The sequence below is a fragment of the Spermophilus citellus genome, assembly GCF_964194105.1.
Source record: "Spermophilus citellus genome assembly, chromosome: 5".
NCBI lineage: Eukaryota > Metazoa > Chordata > Mammalia > Rodentia > Sciuridae > Spermophilus > Spermophilus citellus.
This window is the reverse complement of record NC_138186.1, coordinates 59,242,486-59,263,045: the sequence shown is the minus strand read 5'-3', so window position 1 is coordinate 59,263,045 and position 20,560 is coordinate 59,242,486. Positions and strand designations below refer to the sequence as shown.

Here is a 20,560-nt window from a genome sequence, read left to right as displayed (position 1 = left end):
TTTGGGTATATATACTGAGGGGAGACTTCAGCCTTGTACCAGAAATATTATTTTTTTAATATACAGAATGTAAGACAGGAATTTTATCAAATAAAACTATGAAAATGCACGTGGGCTCCTATGCCAGAAAACCCACCTCAAGTCACAGGTGCAAGAGGGCCAGAGCAGAGGCCTGATTCTGGGGAAGCCTCAGCACTCTGCCCTCAGGGAGGGACCAACGAGGAACCCAGGTTGCCATTTCTCCTCTGGGGAAGTGAGGGAGGTAGAGCCACAGAGGAGAAGCAGCAAGCCCTTCCGGGTCACCTGGAGGAGAGAACTCTGGAGGGTGCAGTGTGGGGCTCAGGGTCCTCCAAGAGAGGAGGGGCCTCCCTGCTGGCTACTCTGCAGCAGCTGTTGGAACAGTGAGTGGGGCTGGTTACGCAGGGCAGAGGGGGAGTCCAGCTCCATGACCCTCCCTGCTTGTAGCACCAGCACCCGGTCAGAGTTCAGGATTGTGTTGAGCCTGTGTGGGAGAAGGTGGTCAGTGTAGAGAGCAGAGGACAATGCCCTAAAGGAAAAAACTGATGAGCTGTCTGTCCCTACCCCTCAGGACTTCAGAGGTCTGTCCCCACAGGCATTAGTCCCTGGCTCCATGCTGAGGAGGGACTGCAAAGGTCCCTCAAATAATGTGCTACTAAGGGCCCAGAATAGTGTGTGGAAAAAGAGGAGCCAAGATCTATGTGCCCAGATCCTTGGGTTCCTGATAATACTGAGGGCAGGCTGTGGGTCCATGTCACCATGGCCCTTGATTAGTCTTATTCTGGATACTTGCACACCTGTGAGCAATGGTCAGCACTGTTTTGTTGGCAAAGCGTTTGCAGATGGTCTGCTGGAGCAGCTGGTCTGTCTTCTGGTCCACGCTTGCTGTGGCCTCATCAATGCACAGAACCTGAAATGTATGTTGAGGAAAGGGAGGGAGGAAGGGAGGCATAGGGAGCTATAATCCAGTGCACACCTATAGCGGCCGCAGCCAGCTCTGCCTTGCAACTTCTCTCCAACCCCTTCTTCACCCTGACACATCCCCTGTCTCCTTTCTGATCCTCTCACCTTACCTTGGCATCTGTGAGGAGAGCCCTGGCCAGACATAGCAGCTGCCTCTGTCCCAGGGACAAGCTCCGGCCCCCCTCGCCCAGCTCGCCATGCAGACCACCTGTAAGATGGAGTATTTTCATTGTGGGCCAAACCTCTCCCTGCTCCTTCCCTGCTGCCAGGGTCAGGACCCAGCACTCACCCATGGAGATGATCACCTCACTCAGATGGCACTGTTCTAGGGCCTGCCACAAGGCCCTGTCCTCATATAGGCCCTGGGGATCCAGGTTTTCCCGAACAGTCCCACTGAACAAAAAGGGCTCCTGGGGGATGATAGCTAGCTGTGACCTGGGGGACAAGGACAAGAGATCCAGGCTGGAGATGTGGCCACTTCTGCCAGCAGCACAGGTTTTAACTATGGGGCTTGTTCTTCCAGGAAAGCCTGGAGATGAGACCTGCACACCACCCACTCGGCTTTCCACCCCATCTCCACTAACTGGCCAATCAGTTAGCTATGCACATAGAACTGTGCTGGCATTATGAGTAACACCACAGAAACCAAAGGCCTGGACTCGGGCCTTAAGCAGCCTACATTTCACCGAGGTACAAAACAATAAGAAAAAACAAGGACTAAATTGTGTGGCACAGACTCCAGGGACAGCAGTAGCTATGCAGGGAATGACCACAGTAGCTAAATGGGGAGGGGCCCTTCTGGGTGGAGAGGCCTGGAGTTGGATCTTGAGCCAAAATTCAGAAGACAGAAGAGGCAGGGCCAGGGCCATGTGTACAGCCTTAGCATACAGCTTGCCTACCTTTTCCACATGATGGAACTGAAAGAAAATACTAGGTTAACCTAGGGCCGGGGCTGAGGGCTCTGTGGAACAGAGGAGGCCAATTGTGGCATGGATGGTGTCCAGTTATCCCAAGAACTGTCTACTGAGCTGGAGAGTCGAGGGATATCAGGATCCCCTGGGAAGCTCTGATATAGAAGGTAGTGACTAGTGTCTAAAGTGGAGACAAGAAAGATGGAGCTGGAAATGTAGCCTGGGTCAGGGTGAGGAAGACCCCAAGGCTGCTGGCCAACTCTGCACCTGAGGAGGAGCTTGCTGGCTTCACTTGCTCATCTTCTCCACCTTATCCCAATTGACCCTGGCTGTCCTGAGAGTATAGAAACCTAGCTATGTCCTCCTCTAGGTGCCATGACCCTGGCCCTGCCTCTTCTGTCTTCTGAGTTTTGGCTCAAGATCCAACTCCAGGCCTCTCCACCCTCTTCCCTTTTTACCAACCTCCTTCCCCCCAGACCTGAGCTCAGCCAGCTCTAGCTGGCTGGTGTCCACGCCATCCAGCAGCACTCTCCCCATATTGGGCTCCAGCAGCCGGAACAGCACCAAAAACAGGGAAGACTTGCCAGAGCCCGTTCGGCCTACAATGCCCAACTTCTCTCCAGGTTGCACATGGAAGGTCACCCCATCCAGGGCATTTGGCAGCCCTGGCCGGTACACCAACACCACATCCTGGAACTCCACACTTCCCTGGGTCAGCCAGCTGATGCCCTGCACAAGGGAGGGGGCTCATGAATAGGAGATGGAGGGAAATGGGTGAGATGAAGAGTGACAGTGAGGAGGGGGTTGGAAGGTATACAGAGGGGAGAATAATAAGAAATGGGTGGTCTGAGAAGAAAGATGGGGGAATGGGGAAAGACGGGAGGCTGAATGCAGGGATGAGGGACAAAGTACATGGAGATCATGCAGAGAAGCAAGGGAGCTGAGCAAAAGCAAAGAAGCCTAGGGAAGGCTGAGGCCTTCAGGAGACCCTGCAGGGATCTGGACTCTGGCCTGGGGTGGTGGGGTATCAGCCTACCTGCAGTGGCCGGCTCTGAGGCTCCTGAGGCAGTTCACAGGAGTACTCCTCCAAGCGCTCGACGCTCACTAGCATGGTTTCTGTCTGTGTGAAGCTGCTCACCAGGCCTGAGAGCAGGCCTGTCAGGGACAGGGCATAAGACAGCGACAGGCCCACCAGCCCTGGGGAGAAGAGCACCAGCTGCTGGGGGAGGCCTGGACACTGGGACATGTGTGGGAAGTGGGGGGCAGAACAGGAGAATCCCAGCTATGGATTATGGGTGGTTAAAGGAAGTTGGTAGAGAAGCAGGCAGATGATAAGACCTAGTCAGAAGCATAGGAGGCTATATGCACAGGAGCAGAGTGGTGTAGAGAAGACATAACGGGACTGGGGATAGAGCTCAGCTGGTAGAGTGCGTGCCTTGTGTGCACAAGGACCTGGGTTCAATCCCCAGCATCACAGGAGAAAAAAAGAGAGAGAGAGAGAGAGAGAGAGAGAGAAGCCCTGAGGGGTAACAGGTGGAAGGGGGCAGGATGATATGACTTAGGGATGGGTACAGGGAAGGGATTCAGATCAGAAGACTCATTCTAGTACAGATCCTACACCACCAGAGCAAGTCACTCCTGGAGACAGTTCCCTCAACTCTCAAGTGACAGTGATAATGATGAGACCACCTCACAGGGAACCCCAAATGGGAGGGGGATTTGGTGGGGGGAATAGTGCAGGGTGCTGGAGTGACTTGCTCCCGGGGTAAGGATGAAGGGTTGGGTGGTACCTGGGTTAGCAAGGCCTTGCTGGTGCTGTACCAGGGCGATGCCTGCAATGGCACTGACCACTGCCGCCCCCATGAGCTGTAGCCGAATGTCCAGCCACTGTGTTGTGGCACAAGAAGAAAACTGGCATCTCTGGTTTAGCTCTAGGAGTTGCTGGTTTTTCTCCTCAAACCTGGGGGAGACCAGGAGGGAAGTGAGGCCACTCCACTGCTATGCTGACCCACCCAGGCTCCTTTACAGTTCACCTTCTTCTGAGCCATTTATACACCATAGGCCTCACCTACGGAGGCAGAGAGGCCCATGTGTTCTTTTGAAGGGGACCTGCTCTGCCTCTTTCTGCTGTTTTCCTCCTTTACCTTCGTACCCTCTCTCCCAGAAGGTCTGGATCGCCCTACCCCACATGCCTCTCTTATCAGGGGTCTAGTCACTCCTCCCCACAGCACACCTTGCCCCCTGAGCTGTGGTTAGGAAATGCAGCCATCACACACCTGTAGGTGGCCCCAGCTGCTCGGAGCACGGGGAGGCCGGCTAAGGTGTCAGCCAGGTGGGTATACAGTGGAGACAGGGTGAGGCTGCCCAGGCGCCGAAGCTCTCGTGCCGAGGCCCTGTAGCAGTACTGCACACGGTAGTACATGATGCCCAAAGGTGGCAGCAGCAGCAGCAACCAGGGCAGGCCAAAGCCCAGCACGGCCAGGAGGCCCAGCAGGCCAGCTGCATTGGCCAGTAGGATGTTGAGAAGGAAGGGCAAGCTGTCATCTGCACAGGCCACATCAGAGGAGAATCGGTTTAGGATCCGGCCATTGGGTGTGGAGTCAAAGAAAGTCACTGGTGCCTGGAAGAGATGGGGTTGGGGAAGAGCAGGGTCTGGAGAAAAAGAGTTGGTAGGCAGCCCTGGGAGAGGTGGGGTGTTAAATACAAAAGGAGCCTGGGGACAAAGGAGATACAGGTGGAGTTTGGAGGAAGACTGTCCCAGGATAGGAAACACTCCCTAATTCCTCTGGCCAGTGGCAACCTTATGAGGCCATGTTGGCCATTCCTCCTACTCTAAGCCGGACATATCTACTACCCTTTCAAGAGTAGGGAGCTAATATTTATCCAGAAGATAGGGGCTTTGGGCCAGTGAATGGGATACAGTTAGATGTCAGGAGGAACATCTTGATTGCCCATGACTGGACAGAGTGGTAAGTATTATCACTCAAAGTCACAGTTAAGACCTCAGGCTCTGGAGTCAGGCTGCAACTCAAACTCCAGCTCTGCCACTTAGAAGACACGAGACCCCATGCAAGGGACACATTTATCTCTCAAAGGATCAACTCTTAGTTACTAAAAGTTAAGTGTTATTTTTCTAAATTTTGTGATATTCATGGTATTTATCCATTTTTAAACATTTGTAATTTGCTATGCTTTTTTCATCCCAAATAAATTTTCATGTTTGTTAAAAAAAAAAGAACTAGCCTTGGCCAGGTCAACTCCCAGTTTCCTCATCTATGAAATGGGGATATTGTAAGGTCCTAATAATGATAAGAAAAGACCGTCATAACAGCAACTTTAATAATAACTGCTAAATGAGCACTTATTTCTGCCAGGCAATATCCTAAGCACTTTCCATAAGCTAATTAGTGTAATCCAATACAAGTAAGCAGTAGAATAGATATATACTTAGCAACAGGGATGGATCTTAGAAACAGCCCTAAATAAAAATCGTAAGAAAGAGCTGGGTGCGGTGGCACATGCCTATAATCCCAGCAGCTCTGGAAGTGGAGGCAGGAGGATTGCAAGTCCAAAGCCAGCCTCAGCGATAGCAAGGTGCTAAGCAAAGCAACTCAGTGAGACCCTATATCTAAGTAAAATTCAAAATAGGGCTGGGGATGTGGTTCAGTAGTCAAGTACCCCTGAGTTCAATCCCCAATTCCTATCCCCCCGAAAAATTTTTAAGAAATAGAATGTGAACTCTAACGCAGTATTATTTACATAACTTAAAAATAGGCACACATATAATATAGGCATTTTGCAAAATAGACACAAAAAGATATATATTGAACACAATGGAAATGGTTGTTTATCAGGGAAAGGAGGAGAAGTAGAAATAGGGTATGGAGATACAAGGGGATAAACAAATGAGACAGAAAAGGGGCCTTGCACAAACTAAAAGGTCAACGCTTCGTACTTCAAAACTGAAGTAACCTTGAGGAAGATTCTCTTATTTGCCCCACTTTGCAAATGAGAAACTATAGGTTTAAGTCACTGGATTGGAATCCAGAAGCTACTCTGCTCTGTGGTCTCCCCAAGTCTCAAAGGTTGCCACTGTGCTGTACCCACCTATGAGGGGCTCTTTACTTCTGAGGACTAGGGATGTATGATACTCCCTGAACAGAGCCCATGCACTCCCCCACACCCTCTCATCCCCTTACCTTGAGGACTCGATGCAGCAGGCGGTGATGCAGGGTTGTGGCTGCTTGGAGGGTACCTGCTGCAAAAAGCACTGCCCGGAGAAGGGTGCATAGAGAGTTGACACCAGCAATAGTCGCATATACGGTGAGGTAGAAACGGACGTCTGAGGAGCCATTGGGGGCAGCTTTGGGCAATGGGAACACTGGGGTGCTGGGTAATGGGGAGGGGATTATGGTAACCCAAAGTAGGGCCACTCAAGGGGTCCCTCCCCTCCCCAGGCCACTTGTCTCCACCCTCCAGGAGACAAAGCCCCTGAAACACCCAGCCCTCAACCTCACTTTCTCCCTGGAGGCCACTGAGAGTAACAGGTCTATTCCCAGCCCCAGGTACTCACTAGAGGCTTCCGGGGGAGAAGAGGAGTAGCTGTGCTGAGAAAAGCCTGGGGGACCCTGGGCTGGTGGAGGCCAGCATCTCCTCTGAGCTATTCCTGGCTGCCCTCAGCTGAGAGATCCAGTGGGACAGCCACCAGTCAGCAGCATTGCTTGTGGCTGGATGGGGGTGGGAAGATGAAGTTGTGAGACTCCTCTTCTTCTGTTCTATTCAAATATCTTCTTCTTCCTCTGACTTTGACTCTGGTTCCTACCCTCTGCAACCCTGGGGCCTCCCCTCCTTGCCACTATTCTGCATCCTCCCTATGTGAGCTTCTTTCCCAGACCATCACCCTTCAGCTCTGAGAATAGCATGAATTCAAATTTGCAGAACAGGGCTCCTGTGAGGGGCATGTCAGAAGGCCCCCATGGAGTGCAGCGCTCTGACTTTGTCAGAATTGGGGGAGGTGCCTTTTGTCTCAACTGTTGCCTATATTTAGTGAGTCTCTGGGCTTTGTGATGATTAGCACAAGGAGATGGTGGTGAGAGGCACCTGGACAATATGGCTGTGGGATGAGGGAGGGGTGGTTAGGGATTCCAGGATTCAGTCTCACCTTGCATTAGGAGAAGAGAGAAGAGGATGGCAAGCGCCAGGCCCTGGCCCACGGCCCTCCAGTATGTGCAGTACACATGCAAGGCCACGGCACCCTCCTTCTTGCTTTCCTCCTGCAGGAGGCGGCCAGATTCGTTCTGCTCCACCTTTAGCCCTTCCTTTGTTTTCTCTGGGTCCTGTACTGACAGGGCCTTGGCTAGGAGAATCAGGGAGATCATGGAGGAATTAAGCTTACAGAATGATAGCTAAAAACTACCATTTTCAAACTATTCGTGTCTCAGAGGAGAAGGCAGGTTTTGAAAAAAAATCTCTACAGTGTAACTGTGAAAAGGAAGCCCCTTCCTCCCACCTCTGGGTCGCACCTGAGTCAGGCTCTTGTCCATTTTCAGCCAAGGCTTTGGGGACAGCTTGTACCAATGGGAGAATCTCAGAGGGAGGCCCTGGAAGGTACAAAGGGAGATTAGAGTACACTGTTAAGTGTCTATACTACGCCTTTCTAACTGTGTACAATCCCACCTTTTTTTTTTTTTTTTTCTGCTGTACTGGGAGTTGAACCCAGGGGCACTCTACCTTCCCAACCCCTTTTTAATTTTTTTTTTTTTTTGTGTGTGTGTGTGTGTGTGTGTGTATGTGTGATGCCGTGATTGAACCCAGGGCCTTATGCATGCGAGGCTGGCACTCTACCAACTGAGCTATATCCCCAGCTCCTTTTTAAATTTTGAGATAGGACCTCATAAATAGCCCAGGTTGGCCTCAAACTTGTGATCCTCCTGCCCAAGTCTCCCAAGTTGTTGGGATTACAGGCATTCGACACCGTGCCCATCTCCACTTCTTTCTTTGGTCCTCTCTAACCCATCCTAGTGGAATGCTGCTCCCTACACTCTGAGCAGGACTCAGCAAGTCCATCCCTCTGCACCCAGAGTCCAACCAGCAGATGGACAAAGGAGAAGAATCAGTCATGCATGAGCACCCTGATCAGGTTCAGCTCTTTGTTGCAGAGCTTTTCAATTCCTGACACTCAGTTCCTGATATTCCAGTTGAGCCTCATTTCTTCCTGTTACTCTCCCAGTGAACTTGCAGATGGTCATAGCCCTCTGGATATATAATCCTTCCATTTTTTTGTTTGTTTTCTTTACAAAAATGCTGTTCTAAACCCAAATGCTTTCTCCTCTCTTGAAAACATCAGACTGTCTTGAGATTCTAGGTCTCAAAGTTCCTAACAGCACTCAGTCAGAAAGTCCCTGAGTCCCACATCTGCTGGCATTTCACCAGTACATGCCTCTTCCCTCCTGTTCTGTGAAGGCAGGAGGAGGTGAGACCCGGACTCAGGCCACACATGGAAGGGGCGGGCGGCATGGTCTGTACTTGAAAATCCACCTGTCTCTCTTCCTTCATCACACACCTCCCTCACCTGACTGGCTCCTGCCCCACATTACCAGCCTGGACAAGATGCCCAGCCTCCATAAGCAGCACCAGGTCAGCCCTCTCCAGGTATTCAGTGCGGTGGGTGCACAGCAGCCGTGTAGTGTGACTCAGCACTCCCAGGATGCACTTGTGTAGCAGGTGGTTGGCCACATCCGCATCCACAGCAGCCAGGGGGTCATCAAGAAGATAGAGTGCTTTCTCCTAGAAAGAGGCCAGGTCCAGAGGCTCTTGAAGGCCTGGTCTCACAGCAGCCAGAGAAGACAGTTGACAGCAACTCTGGGGTCTATCCTCAGAGTTGTAGGGAAGGAAGTGAGACCTGAGTGTGGACTTCTCTTAAATCAAACAACACCAGAGATCCAGGGCCAATCTCTGCCTCAAAGTTGCAAAAGGAGGATGGCATGGCTAACACACCTCATGAGCATGGGGTAGGGGAGGAATGTAGGTGTCGATGTCAATGAAAATATTCCTATCCCCTCATTCAGTCAAGCTCCCAAGGCTCTGGATTGCTTCCACCTCCCGGCCCTTGACACCCTGTCCTTGAATTTACCTGGTATACAGCACGAGCAAGAGCAATCCGGGCACGCTGTCCCCCACTGAGGGTCACACCCTTCTCCCCAACCTCTGTCTGGTCTCCTGCAGGCAGGATCTAATGAAACAGATACACCAGTGGTCAACCAGCTCCTCAAATCCCTTCTACCCTGTTTCCTGTCCCTTTGTAGGCTCCTTTGTAGGAAAGAGATGACAAGCATCAAGACAACTAGGGAGCTTCAGATTGGATTTATACTTGGGATGAGTCAATCAGTAGTGACAAGCCATATCTCCAACAATACTAGCATTTAATGAACACCTATTATGTGCTTAACACTTTATAAACATTATCTCATTTGAACCCCACAGGGGAAGGACACAAACCCAGATTCTTAACCACTGCGTCATGCTTACTACCCTACCTTTTTAATTTTTAATTAATTAATTTTTTAAAGATGGGGGTCCTCACCAAGTTGCCCAATCTGGCTTTGAATTCGTGATCTTCCTGCCTCGGTCTCCTAAGCAGCTGGAATTATAGGTATGTCATGGTGCTCAACATTATCCTTTTTTTTCCCTTTTAATCTTGCCTTTTTAACAGTCAAGGATGATGATGGGTCAATCTGATGTGAAAACTTTCATAGGTTTTCAGAGAAGAAATATACCCTGAGCTTTCTTGTGGCCTCAGGAGTGGTCTGCTAAGCTATGAGGTCTCCATAACCAGAGGAAGCACCTGTGATTCATAGATGTTGAGTCTTTTGACAGAAAGGATTGTTATTTGTCTCTTTTCCCAGTCCCTAGAACAGCACTCAGGACCCAAGAGACACTGGGAAATTCTTAATGTAGAATCAAATGAAAAATGAACACAGGATACACCATGGTCAATGTCATGATTCTCCAAAGTCATGCTGTTCTAAACCTGACTGCTTTCTTCTCTTTTCTCCTTTCTCCAGGGAAGTTCTACATTTATCTGGGAAAGTGGTAATGAATCCTGGGGTAGACATGGCGGTTGGGTGGAGAGGTCATGGGAGAAATCTGGAATCTCTTTCCTGATAAACTTGGTACTCTGGGCTGGGGATGTGGCTCAAGAGGTAGCGCGCTCGCCTGGCATGCGTGGGGTGCTGGGTTCAATCCTCAACACCATATAAAAATAAAATAAAGAGGGCTGGGGATGTGGCTCAAGTGGTAGCGCACTCGCCTGGCATGCGTGCGGCCCGGGTTCAATCCTCAGCACCACATACCAACAAAGATGTTGTGTCCGCCGAGAACTAAAAAATAAATATTAAAAATTCTCTCTCTCTCTCTCTCTCTCCCCTCTCTTAAAAAAATAAAATAAAAAAAAATAAAATAAAGATATTGTGTCCACCTAAAACTAAAAAATAAATATTAAAAAAATAATAATAGGCTGGGGATGTGGCTCAAGCGGTAGCGCGCTCGCCTGGCATGCGTGCGGCCCGGGTTCGATCCCCAGCACCACATACAAAACAAAGATGTTGTGTCCGCTGATAACTAAAAAATAAATATTAAAAAAATAATAATAATAATAAACTTGGTACTCTGAACTGGAGGGATGTGGGGGAGGGTGTTGAATTTAAGGGGCTTGGCAGGCTTCCCTAGGTTTCCAAATGAGACCTTGACTCTTTAAACCTTTTAGTGGAAGTGGGGAAGGCCTCCTGAATTGGAACCAGTAGCCAGACCGGTGCAGAGCAGAGCCTCATAGGGAACCCTTGCCTGGCCCCTTCAGGGATCTGAGGGGAAGGTGCTTTGTTAACACCCACCTACCATCACCCCTGTAGGCCCAAGGGGAAGCAGGAACCAAGCAGCTGGACCCTCTGAGAGAACCAGTCTGGGGTGGTTAAATGATGCCTGAGTAGAAACAAACTCTTTCCAAAGAAGCAAATTTCTAGTTTAAGTGTCAGAGACACAGGAGGAAGCAGGCAGCAAGAGTTTCAAGGACAGGTACTCACGCTGAGGTCCTCGTTGAGGGCACAGGCCTCTAGCACCTCCCCGTACAGCTGGGTGTCAAGAGTCTTCCCAAAGAGGATGTTGTCTCTGATGGTGGCAAACTGGATCCAGGGTTCCTGGGTGGCCAGGCCAAAGCCCTTGGATAGCCCCCACACTGCCACCTGCCCATGCAGCCTACAGAGAGTCAGGTCAGCAACATGGGGACTAGCTCCCCACTGGGTCTCACCCTGCCCAGCCTCTGCCTCCCAGAAACTTCCTCAGACAGCTGCCTTTACACAAGGTTACCCTTAGTGTTACAAGACTGAGTTGATGCCCTCTGAGGTTGAGGGGTCCTAATGAGGCTGTCGGCCCATTCTGGACTGGGAAGAAAGAAACTGCTCTTTGGCTATAGGCAAGCAGCTACCACGTCTATGTGCTCTGGAGCTCAGAAAAGAGTGGGGCACCACACTGTACTCACTCTCACCTGAGAACCACATTATCTGAAAGAACAGGTGACATTGGATAGTTTTTCTATCTTTTTATGGCACTCTGATGTATGAATGATGACACAGTTGAATTCTTGACAATTCAAATGCCTTCCCTTTTCCAGACTAAAACTTCTTTCAGGAAAGGGGTCATATCTTGTCCTTTTGGTACCCCTGGCCCCCCAAAAGATGTCTGATACTCAGCAGGGGCTCAGTAGGTATTTACTAAAGGAAAGCAGAGGACAGCAGACACGGGAGGTCTATTACCTGTGCAATTCCCCAGCAATGGCAGCCAGCAACGAGGTCTTTCCACAGCCTACCTTCCCCACGATGCCCACCAGCATACCCTGCAAAGAAATCAATCACAGTCAGTACCTGCTGTTTGCAGAGGGAGGACAGAGGGGTAGTGGTAGTGGTCTCCCTCTTGAGGCCCTAGGCTGTTAATTCTCCCACTTTTTTGAGGCTTCTCTCTAGGTCCTAGGTAGTGTGCAGGGAAAAGAATTTTCCACTTCACAGGAGAAGTGCACTCAGGGCCTGCCTCCCTGTCTTATCTAGAGAAGCAGGTTTACATGCTCCACTCAGAGTTATTCTGTTCCACAGGCTGAGTGAAGGTCCTCTGAGGGGGAAAGCAGTTTACCAGAGAGAATGAGAGGAAACTATCTTAAGAATTCCAGGGTATACTCCAAGGCAGGCATCCCAGAATGGGTAAGGGAAAGACTCGAGAGGCTTTGGATCCATGCTGGGCTGCTAAACCTTTCACCAGATTTCAAAAAACCATGGGCAAAAGGTGTCCTTTTCTGTGATTTGAGTTTATATTTTGTTCTCTCTTCATTTCTTAATTGTAACATACATTCAAAAAGCTATCTTCCTGCTCAAAAAAAAAAAAAAAAAAAAGAAAAAAAAAGAAAAAGATCCTTTAGAAATGGGCCAGGGTCTTAGAAGCTCCTTTTTATATTTTTGGTACTGGGGATTGAAACCAGGGGTGCTTATCAAGAGCCACATCCCCGGCCCTTTTTATTTCTTATTTTGGTTTTATTTATTTATTTATTTTAAAAAGAGAGAGAGGTAGAGAGAGAGAGAATTTTTAATATTTATTTTTTAGTTTTCGGTGGACACAACATTTTTGTTTGTATGTGGTGCTGAGGATCGAACCCAGGCCACACGCATGCCAGGCGAGCATGTTACCGCTTGAGCCACATCCCCAGCCCTATTTCTTATTTTGAGACAGTGTCTCGCTAAGTTCCTTAGGGCTTTTCTAAGTTTCTGAGGTTGGTTTTGAACTTGGGATCTTCCTGCTTTGGCCTCCTGAGCTGCTGAGATTACAGGGGTATGCCACCATGCCCTGCTTCAGAAGCTCCACTTGTCTGTGATGCCCTATAATGCCAGCCAGAGTTGACCCATCTGCAAATGAGCACTAGACTCATCTGTGACCTTTCCTGGGATTGTGGGATCTGGTCCCAGAGACAGCTTCTCCCTCTTGCTGGATGCAACCTGTAAATGGGAGGGCTCTCTGCAGTCACACCTCTTGCCCAGTGGAGAGTGGGTCCACAGAGACAATAAGGCAAACACACACAGCAGCAGACAGAAGAGAGAAAACTCTGCAAGTTGAGGCCTGGTCCTGAACTGTTTCTAAGATCTGGTTGCATTCTTGCCTTTGGATTCTGCAATTCATCTCTATATCCTTATTACAAATTCTTGTTTACTTAAGCTAGCTCCAGTAGGTTTCTATGACTTACATATTAAAAAAAAAAGTCTTAACACAGTAGTAAAATTCCTTTGAAAAATTCCAGCCTTGTCTTGCCTGAACTAAGAGGGAAAACAAAACATACAACCCAAGCCAGAAATGTGAGCCAAATGTGGTGTAGGCAATTCAGCCATCACTGGAGAACTCTGGGTTGAGCTATGAGGCAAGGGGTTGGACAGAGGTCAGGAGAAAGTGAAAAACTCAGGACTGGGATGAACAGGAGCCACCTTTCTACCAGAAATTTTCCTGTTGTAAGCTCTTAACTTTGACTATGCAGAATGCCCAAATCATAAGGCTTAACTACTTTTCACTAGACTCGGTAGAGGCTCATCTATCCCCTTTGTAAAATCTTTCATTGAAGGGATTGCTGGGCCTTTCCCCCAGGTCCCCAGCCTGGGGAGATGCTGAATAAATCATGGGGTCCATTCTGAACTCTGCAGCCAGTGAGGGACAAAGGGAAGCAAAAGTACCCATTGGTCTGGACTGGGAGGATGTGAGCTGCCTAAAGACCATGGAGAGGTATAATTACTCTGGAAAACTGTGTGTGGGGAAGTGAAATCCAGAGATGAGGTGTTGCTCTGTACAGTGGCACATGCCTAAATTCTCAGGGACTCAGGAGGCAGAGGCAGGAGGATAAGAAGTTTAAGGCCAGCCTCAGCAACTTAGTGAGAATCCTGTCTCAAAATAAAAAATAAGAAGGGCTGCAGATATAGCTCAGTGGTAGAGCATCCTGGGTCCAATCTTTAAATACTGCTAGAATAAAAACAAAAGCAAAATAGATGAGGTGTCATCCCTTAGGCTGGAACCTGCTCATCAAACCCCTCCATTCCTTTCCTCAACCATTAGAGCTGAAAGGACATCCAGCTATGATTGGCTCAGCCCTTGTTTATTTGTCACCGAGTCCCTATGTCCCTCATAATCTGGGGACTCTCCCAGGATACTTGTCCAACAAACCTTTTTCACTTCAAGGTGACTAATGAAGGTCTCCTGGCTAGTTCCAGCTGGGTCCCAGGAAAACAAGGCTTCATGCAACTCTAACACTGTAGATGGCTCTGTAGGGGGATCTGAAAAGACAAGAAACCACTTATCTTAGGATCCTAGTCTACCATCAACCTGCCTGGATGGGAAGGGTATATAGGGGGCATGTCATCTGCCCCCATCTACCTGCCAAAAGTAATTCAATCTCAGTCTGGCTCCGCTCTACCCACCCCCCACAGCATCTATGTACAGTGCCCAGGTGGTTACATCCTGCTGCTTCCCAATACCTGAGCTGTAGTATGCCTGGGGATTGTGATTTGGAAGGTCAAGGAAACGCTGGATCCGCACCAAGGACACTTTGGCCTCCAGGAGACCATTGATGACCCAAGGGAAGTTGTTGAGGGGAAAAATGAGCATGCGCACCAATGCCAGGGCAGTGAACACCTGAGTGGGGTGAAAGGGGAGAAGGTATCACCCAAAGCCTGGGAACTACCTGAGAGCCTGCTTTTCTGAAGGCCCTGTGGACAGGTCTATAGAAGAAAGAACAGAGTAGGAGAGCTAAGGGGTTGACTGGGGAGTCCTTGGGTTATAAACTCCTCTAGGGATCCAGGTTGCATTTTTGTTGGTTTTTTTCTCTTTTTTTTTTTGGGGGGGGAGTGGTGCAGGGGATGGAACCCAGGACCTCATACACTCTTAAGCACATGTTCCATCACTGAGCTCCACCCTAGCCCTCCAGGCTGTATCTTTACAGATGCCCAGGCCCAGCTCACTCGGTAATAACACCTGGCCCTGACCAGATCCAACAATGGATTATGGATTTTTTTTTTCCCCAAGGTCATTAGGCTGAGGATAAAGGGATCTAACTGTAAGCCTGGATCTGACAGGAAGTTGCAGTAGAAGGAAGAGTAGAGGAAGAAAAGGAGTTCCTCCACAGAGGGAAGGCTTATATCTCCAAGGTCTCAAAAAAAAAAAAAAAAAATCACAGTGTCCCCTTGGCTGGGAAGGGATGAGGCAACCAGGGATCTTCCTTCTTTCTTTCAGAGCCAGCACTGAGGGCCTGAACAACATCTCCACTCTACCGCAGTCTCCTCGCCACTGCCTTCCCCTGTGCCTTCCTAGAGCTATCCTCTCCCTTCTCAGCCCTCACCTTGGTAGCAGTGAGCTGGTGCCCCATAAGGACATAGGTAATGAAGATGATGATGGCGATGACAACCGGCAAGGCGGCCCACAGGTATACACAGGCTGCGTCCAGGTATTTGATGACTCGGAGTCTTCCCAACTCTTGAGCCCGGTAGGCCTCAACTCGGGCCCCCAGTGCCTTCTCCCACCCAAAGAACTTGATGACTCGAATGCCACTTAGCAGTTCTGTCACAAGCTAGAGACAGGGGATAAGAGAGCAGTGTGAAGTGAAGACACTGCTCATGTGTCTGCTCCTCTGTTTGGATGTTGGGTGGGGTCAACAGATGGCTGAGTGATCCTGGCAGCTCCTCACCTTAACCCGTGCATCCTTATGCTGTAGCATCTCCTGGTTGCTGGCCATGATGCGGGTAGCAATCACTTTGTTGACAGGTACCAGCAGCAGGGCCAAGACCAGACCACCCACAAAGGCCAGGCCCACCTGGTTGTACAGCAGATAGAGAGTGATGGCCAGCTGCAGGGGCAGGCCCCAGGCCTCATGGAAGCTGCTGGCAAAGTTTAGCAGCCGCTCAGAGTCAGTGCCTAGTAGGTTGAGGGCCTCCCCAGCAGGAGGACGACTGGGCCCCAGCTGTAAAGTCTTGCGGTATAGGATGTTCAGCACAGCCCCCCGTGCCTGCAGTGTCACCTTGCGTACCTCATACCCATATTGATTCTGTAGCACAGCACCCAATACCGCCCCACTAGCTAGCCCAAGGGCATAGAGCAAGCCATGGCTTAGTGGCTCTTGCCCTTCCTCCAGGAAGCCCACCAGCAGGGAGAGCAACAGAGGCCCTGAGAATCCCACCATGGTTCCCACCAGCTTGAGCAGGCCAAGTGCCAGGTAACGCCGCCCAAAGGCTCCATATAGGGCCCTCCACAGCCGGGCACCCTCTTGCCAGTGTGCCTGAAAGGCCCGGGCCAGGTAGGCTGGATGCAGCCTGCGAGGGAGATGGCAAGCGTCTTGGGGCTGCCGGAGCTCTCCCTGGGCCCCACGGGCCAGCAAGGGTGCCAGCCAGGCATAGGAAAAGCGTGACAGCCAACTCTCCCCATCTTCAGACACCTCGGGTTCCTGATCCTCAGAAGACAGGAAGGGCTCTTGAGTCCAGGGTTCTTGTGGCCCCCTCGGGGCTGCCCAGCCCAGTCCATAGGCCAAGATTGCTGCCAGCTGCAAAATGAGAAGACAGAGGCGGGCCAGGGGACCTGGGAGAAATGGGGGCAGCAATGTGCCCTTCTGGCAATGCCAGAGCAAGGTCAGCACTAGGGCTGGAGCTGGCAGGAAGGCTGCCAGAGCTAAGGTCAAGGGCCCCCGGGTGAGGCCATGAGGGGAATGAGCTAATGTCCACAGAGCCAGGCTGTGGCTGAGCCAGGCCATAGCTGCCACACACCCTGCCAGAACCTCCAGCCCTAGGGGCCCCGGGCCTGCTCCTGGTGGCAAAGCAACTGGAAGGAGATCAAACAGTGGGAAGATGGAGAGTAGGAAAGAAGTTGCAATTCGGAGGTACCATCCAGGATTGCAGGGTAAGTTGTAATTTGGATTCCTGGGAACAAAGGGGAAGAGAGAAAAGAAGGCATGTCATGGCTCAGGGCCCAGACATGCCCCTCACCTACAGGGAATCAACTCCCTCTCTTGCCTTGCACATAGTATCCTTACATCCCCCTCTGACTTCACCTTGGAACCCAGGGCCTTGTCTCCCAGGAAGCCTTCCCAAATTGATCCATACCATTTCAGAATTCATTCTTTCACCACAGGTATTAACAATTTTGAGTTAAGGATGTACTTACCATGAAGGCTATAATTAGAAAAAAAAATGCAAACTTCCACACAAATAACAGTACCAGATACAATATTTATTTTTATAAGTGTCAACCTGCTAGGCGTGGTGGCACACGCCTGTAATCCCAGTGGCTCAGGAGGCTGAAGCAGGAGGATCTCAAAGCCAGCCTCAGCAATGGTGAGGCACTAAGCAACTCAGTGAGACCCTGTCCCTATTTTATTTGTTTATTTTTATGTGGTGCTGAGGATCGAACCCAGTGGCTCACACATGCCAGGCAAGTGCTCTGCCGCTGAGCTACAGCCCCAGCCCAAGACCCTGTCTCTAAATACAAAAAAGGGCTGGGGATGTATCTCAGTGGTCAAGTGCCCCTGAGTTCAATCCCCAGTACCCTCCCCCCAAAAAAAGTATCAACCTAAGATTATCCTTAAACTCACCTAAAACATTATGAGATAAATACAAAATTTTCTTACAAACAGCTTCTATATTCTAATAGAAGAGCCTAAATTTTATAAAGCCTCAGAATATTATATTATTTGTCTTTCTACTAATGGTAAAAAGGGGTGTGGATTAATTTGTGATTCATTTAGCTGAAGAAACATGGAAAAGTTTTGTCTCTATCTTCTGGGCATAGAATTTTTTTTTTAATTTGAATAATCAAAGAGTCCACATTAATAATCAATAAAGAGCCGGGCATGACAGTGCACACCTATAATCCCAGTGGTTCAGGAGGCTGCAAAATGAGAAGACAGAGTAGGGCCAGGGGCCCTGGGAGAAATGGGAGGATCACAAGTTCAGCAACGTAGGCACTTAGCAACTCAGCAAGACCCTGCTCTAAATAATATATATAAAAAAGGGCTGGGAATGTGGCTCAGGGGTTAGGCACTCCTGTGTTCAATCCTCAGTACCAAAAAAAGAAAGAATCAATAAAGGAAAACAAACCTGCAGACATAATATCAGAATGCCTTGAAGGTCATATAAAAAGAGGACTAAGTATGCCATGCCCTTTGTTAGCAGAGCTAGATTACTGAAAATGTTTAGCTGGAAACTAAAATACTTTGGGTTTTCTTAAATGTCCCCCAAATGAAGTTAGATGGAGGGGTTTTAGATTGGAATCAAAATCAGCCTCTAAAGTATGGGGGAAGAAAAAGAATGCAGAGCCCAAGATCATTTTAACTAGTCGCCTATCCTTGGGCAGGTCTCTTTCCCTCCCTATCTCACTTTCCTCTTGGGCAGGTCTCTTTCCCTCCCTATCTCACTTTCCTCTTAGGTACAAAGAGCAATGAGGAGCAACACCCAAAGCTCTCCCATCTCCTTTCCTGAGATTCCAGATCTCTCTAATCCTTATCAGCAAAGCACATATAGGTGAGTGACAGCCACAATCTCAATTGAGTACAAGATGGTTTTTCTACCTTCTCATTAGACTGTGAGTTCCCAAAGGACCATGCCAATTTTTGTTTGCTTGTTTTGGGTACTGGGAATTGAACCCAGGGGTGCCTAGCCACTGAGCCACATCCCCAGCCCTTTTTGTGTTTTATTTTGAGACAGGGTCTCGACAAGTTGCTGAGACTGGCTTTGAACTTGTGATTCTCCTGCATCAGCCTTCTGAGCCACTGGGATTGCAGGAGTGTGCCACCAGGCCCCCAATTTTTTGTTTTGAGATGAGAACTCAATGTGTTGCACAGGATGGTTTTGAACTCCTGGGCTCAAGTAATCCTGTCCAAGTAATTGGGATTTACAACTATGCACCACTGTGCCAGGTCAAGACTGTGCCAATTTTTAATAGTGCCTTCTCTGAACAAGCAGTGGAAGCCTGTGCTGACTAATCTGCTCTAGCTTTTTGTCTTGTTTCATGTAAGAGACAAATCAGAATTCCTCCCCAACCAAGCAGGTCTGCTGCTTTTCCTACCAAGGCAGGGATTCATCAGTTTCCTAATACCTCTTGGATAGAGACACTTTTCTCTCTATCAGAGTAGGAACTCCCAAAGGCTGAGATCAGACTGTACTCCTGCTTTTTCAGCAGCCAGAGAGAGACTACCTTTGGCTGTCTGTAGTGATCCAAGAACAAAACACAAAATCAAAGTGAGTCTAGCACCCACACCTTTCAGTTCTAAACCTGGGAAGCCTTAAGGTCTCCTCTGCAGCTGAGTCTAAATATGCTCTTCTTAGCCTAGTAATACTGAGGTTGCATGGATGGAAGTAGTAGAAACTTAAACACAAGTCATTCTTCTTGGGCTGAGAATGTAGCTCAGTGGTAGAGTTCCTGCCTAGCATGTATGAAGCCCTAGTTTGATCCCCAGGATTGCAATTAAGAACACACACACACACACACACACACACACACACACACACACACACACGTCATCTTTCTTAGAACACTGTTCACCTAATTCATGTCAGTTGTATTTGGGTGTCTTAAAATCTACAACAGGAATTTCCCCCATGCATTGGGCCTTTAATATATACTAAGTACTGCACTATACGTTTAAATGCATTATTTAATTTAACCCTCTCGACAATGCTGAGACTAAGAGAAGGTAGGTAATTTGCCCAAGAATAGCCACACTGCTAAGTGGTAACACTTGAGCTTTTACTTCTGTCTTACTCCAGAGATCTCGCAATTCTGGTGACACTGAGGGGAGATGTGGGTTGCGGGTTAAGTCTGTACGCACACACTGGACAGAAATCTTGCAGCCCTCTCTACTCACCGCGGGGTGCCCAGATGACAGGCACTGAGCACCGCGAGAAGCGTGTGGGGAAGGACGCTGAGCACCAGCTGGGTGAAGCAGTGGCCCGTGGTGTTCCCCTCCCACAGCGGGAGTGGCCGCGCAGTGCTGGTGCCGCACAGCTGAGCCAGGACCCGCTCCACGGACATTTCACCAGAGCGAAATGCTGAGCTAAAAACCAGGAAAGAGAGCTCGTCCAAGGGCACGTCCCAACCGAGTTTCCCCGCCCTGTCCCCGCCCCTCGATCCTGACCCTCCCCTCACTCCCGCCCCAGGCCAGACCCCGCCCACTCTCGCGGTACCTCAGAGGATAAAAAAGAAATTTCACTTCCCAGAGTTGGCTGATTTCTGGTCAGGTCCGCTACTCAGCCCAACTCTTCCCACTCCTGTGACTGTCTTCTCCAAGTGATCCGGAACCTCAAACCTAAAGAAGTTGCTTTCCGCCGGATTCCGATACCTCAAGTACAGGTGGATGGAAAAGAACGTGTGGCTGATCAGGCTTCTCGGGCAGGCTCGGCGGGCGCCCCCTAGAGTTGGGAAGACTTACCAGATCGTGTTAGCTCCCCCTTGGCAGGGCTTCTACGCGCGCTTGCGCACCGCTTTCCTCTTGGTGCGGTTTCTGTACACGTGTTCCGCTGCCATCGTACAGTTGTACGGGCCTTGCGTGTGTGCTGGTCTGTTACCTAGCGCAGGTTCATTTTATACCGTCTCACTTGGAATATTCGCTCCCATCC

At 49.6% G+C, this 20,560-nt stretch overlaps 1 protein-coding gene across 6 annotated transcripts; it reads right to left on the bottom strand.

Moving 5' to 3' along the window:
* Window positions 1-332: 332 nt before the first annotated feature.
* Window positions 333-20,284, bottom strand: ABCC10 (ATP binding cassette subfamily C member 10). 6 transcript variants are annotated; one of them, XM_081295284.1, is made up of 22 exons: window positions 20,129-20,279; window positions 19,810-19,998; window positions 15,646-16,867; window positions 15,301-15,528; window positions 14,441-14,597; window positions 14,130-14,239; window positions 11,699-11,778; window positions 10,970-11,141; window positions 9,025-9,123; window positions 8,489-8,678; window positions 7,415-7,492; window positions 7,054-7,248; window positions 6,466-6,619; window positions 6,092-6,281; window positions 4,169-4,512; window positions 3,683-3,852; window positions 2,929-3,089; window positions 2,371-2,621; window positions 1,271-1,416; window positions 1,092-1,189; window positions 816-928; window positions 333-502 (listed from the first exon to the last, which is right to left on the bottom strand). In XM_081295284.1, the coding sequence occupies exons 2-22, from the start codon at window positions 19,974-19,976 to the stop codon at window positions 340-342; spliced, it is 4,488 nt and encodes a 1,495-aa protein (XP_081151410.1). In that variant the 5' UTR covers window positions 19,977-19,998; window positions 20,129-20,279; the 3' UTR covers window positions 333-339. The 6 variants fall into 6 exon arrangements, with proteins under 6 accessions (XP_081151410.1, XP_081151409.1, XP_081151411.1 ...); XM_081295283.1 differs by having other exon boundaries at window positions 1,092-1,416; window positions 20,129-20,281; XM_081295285.1 differs by lacking the exon at window positions 2,929-3,089 and having other exon boundaries at window positions 2,477-2,621; window positions 20,129-20,280.
* Between the last annotated feature and the right edge of the window lie 276 nt (window positions 20,285-20,560).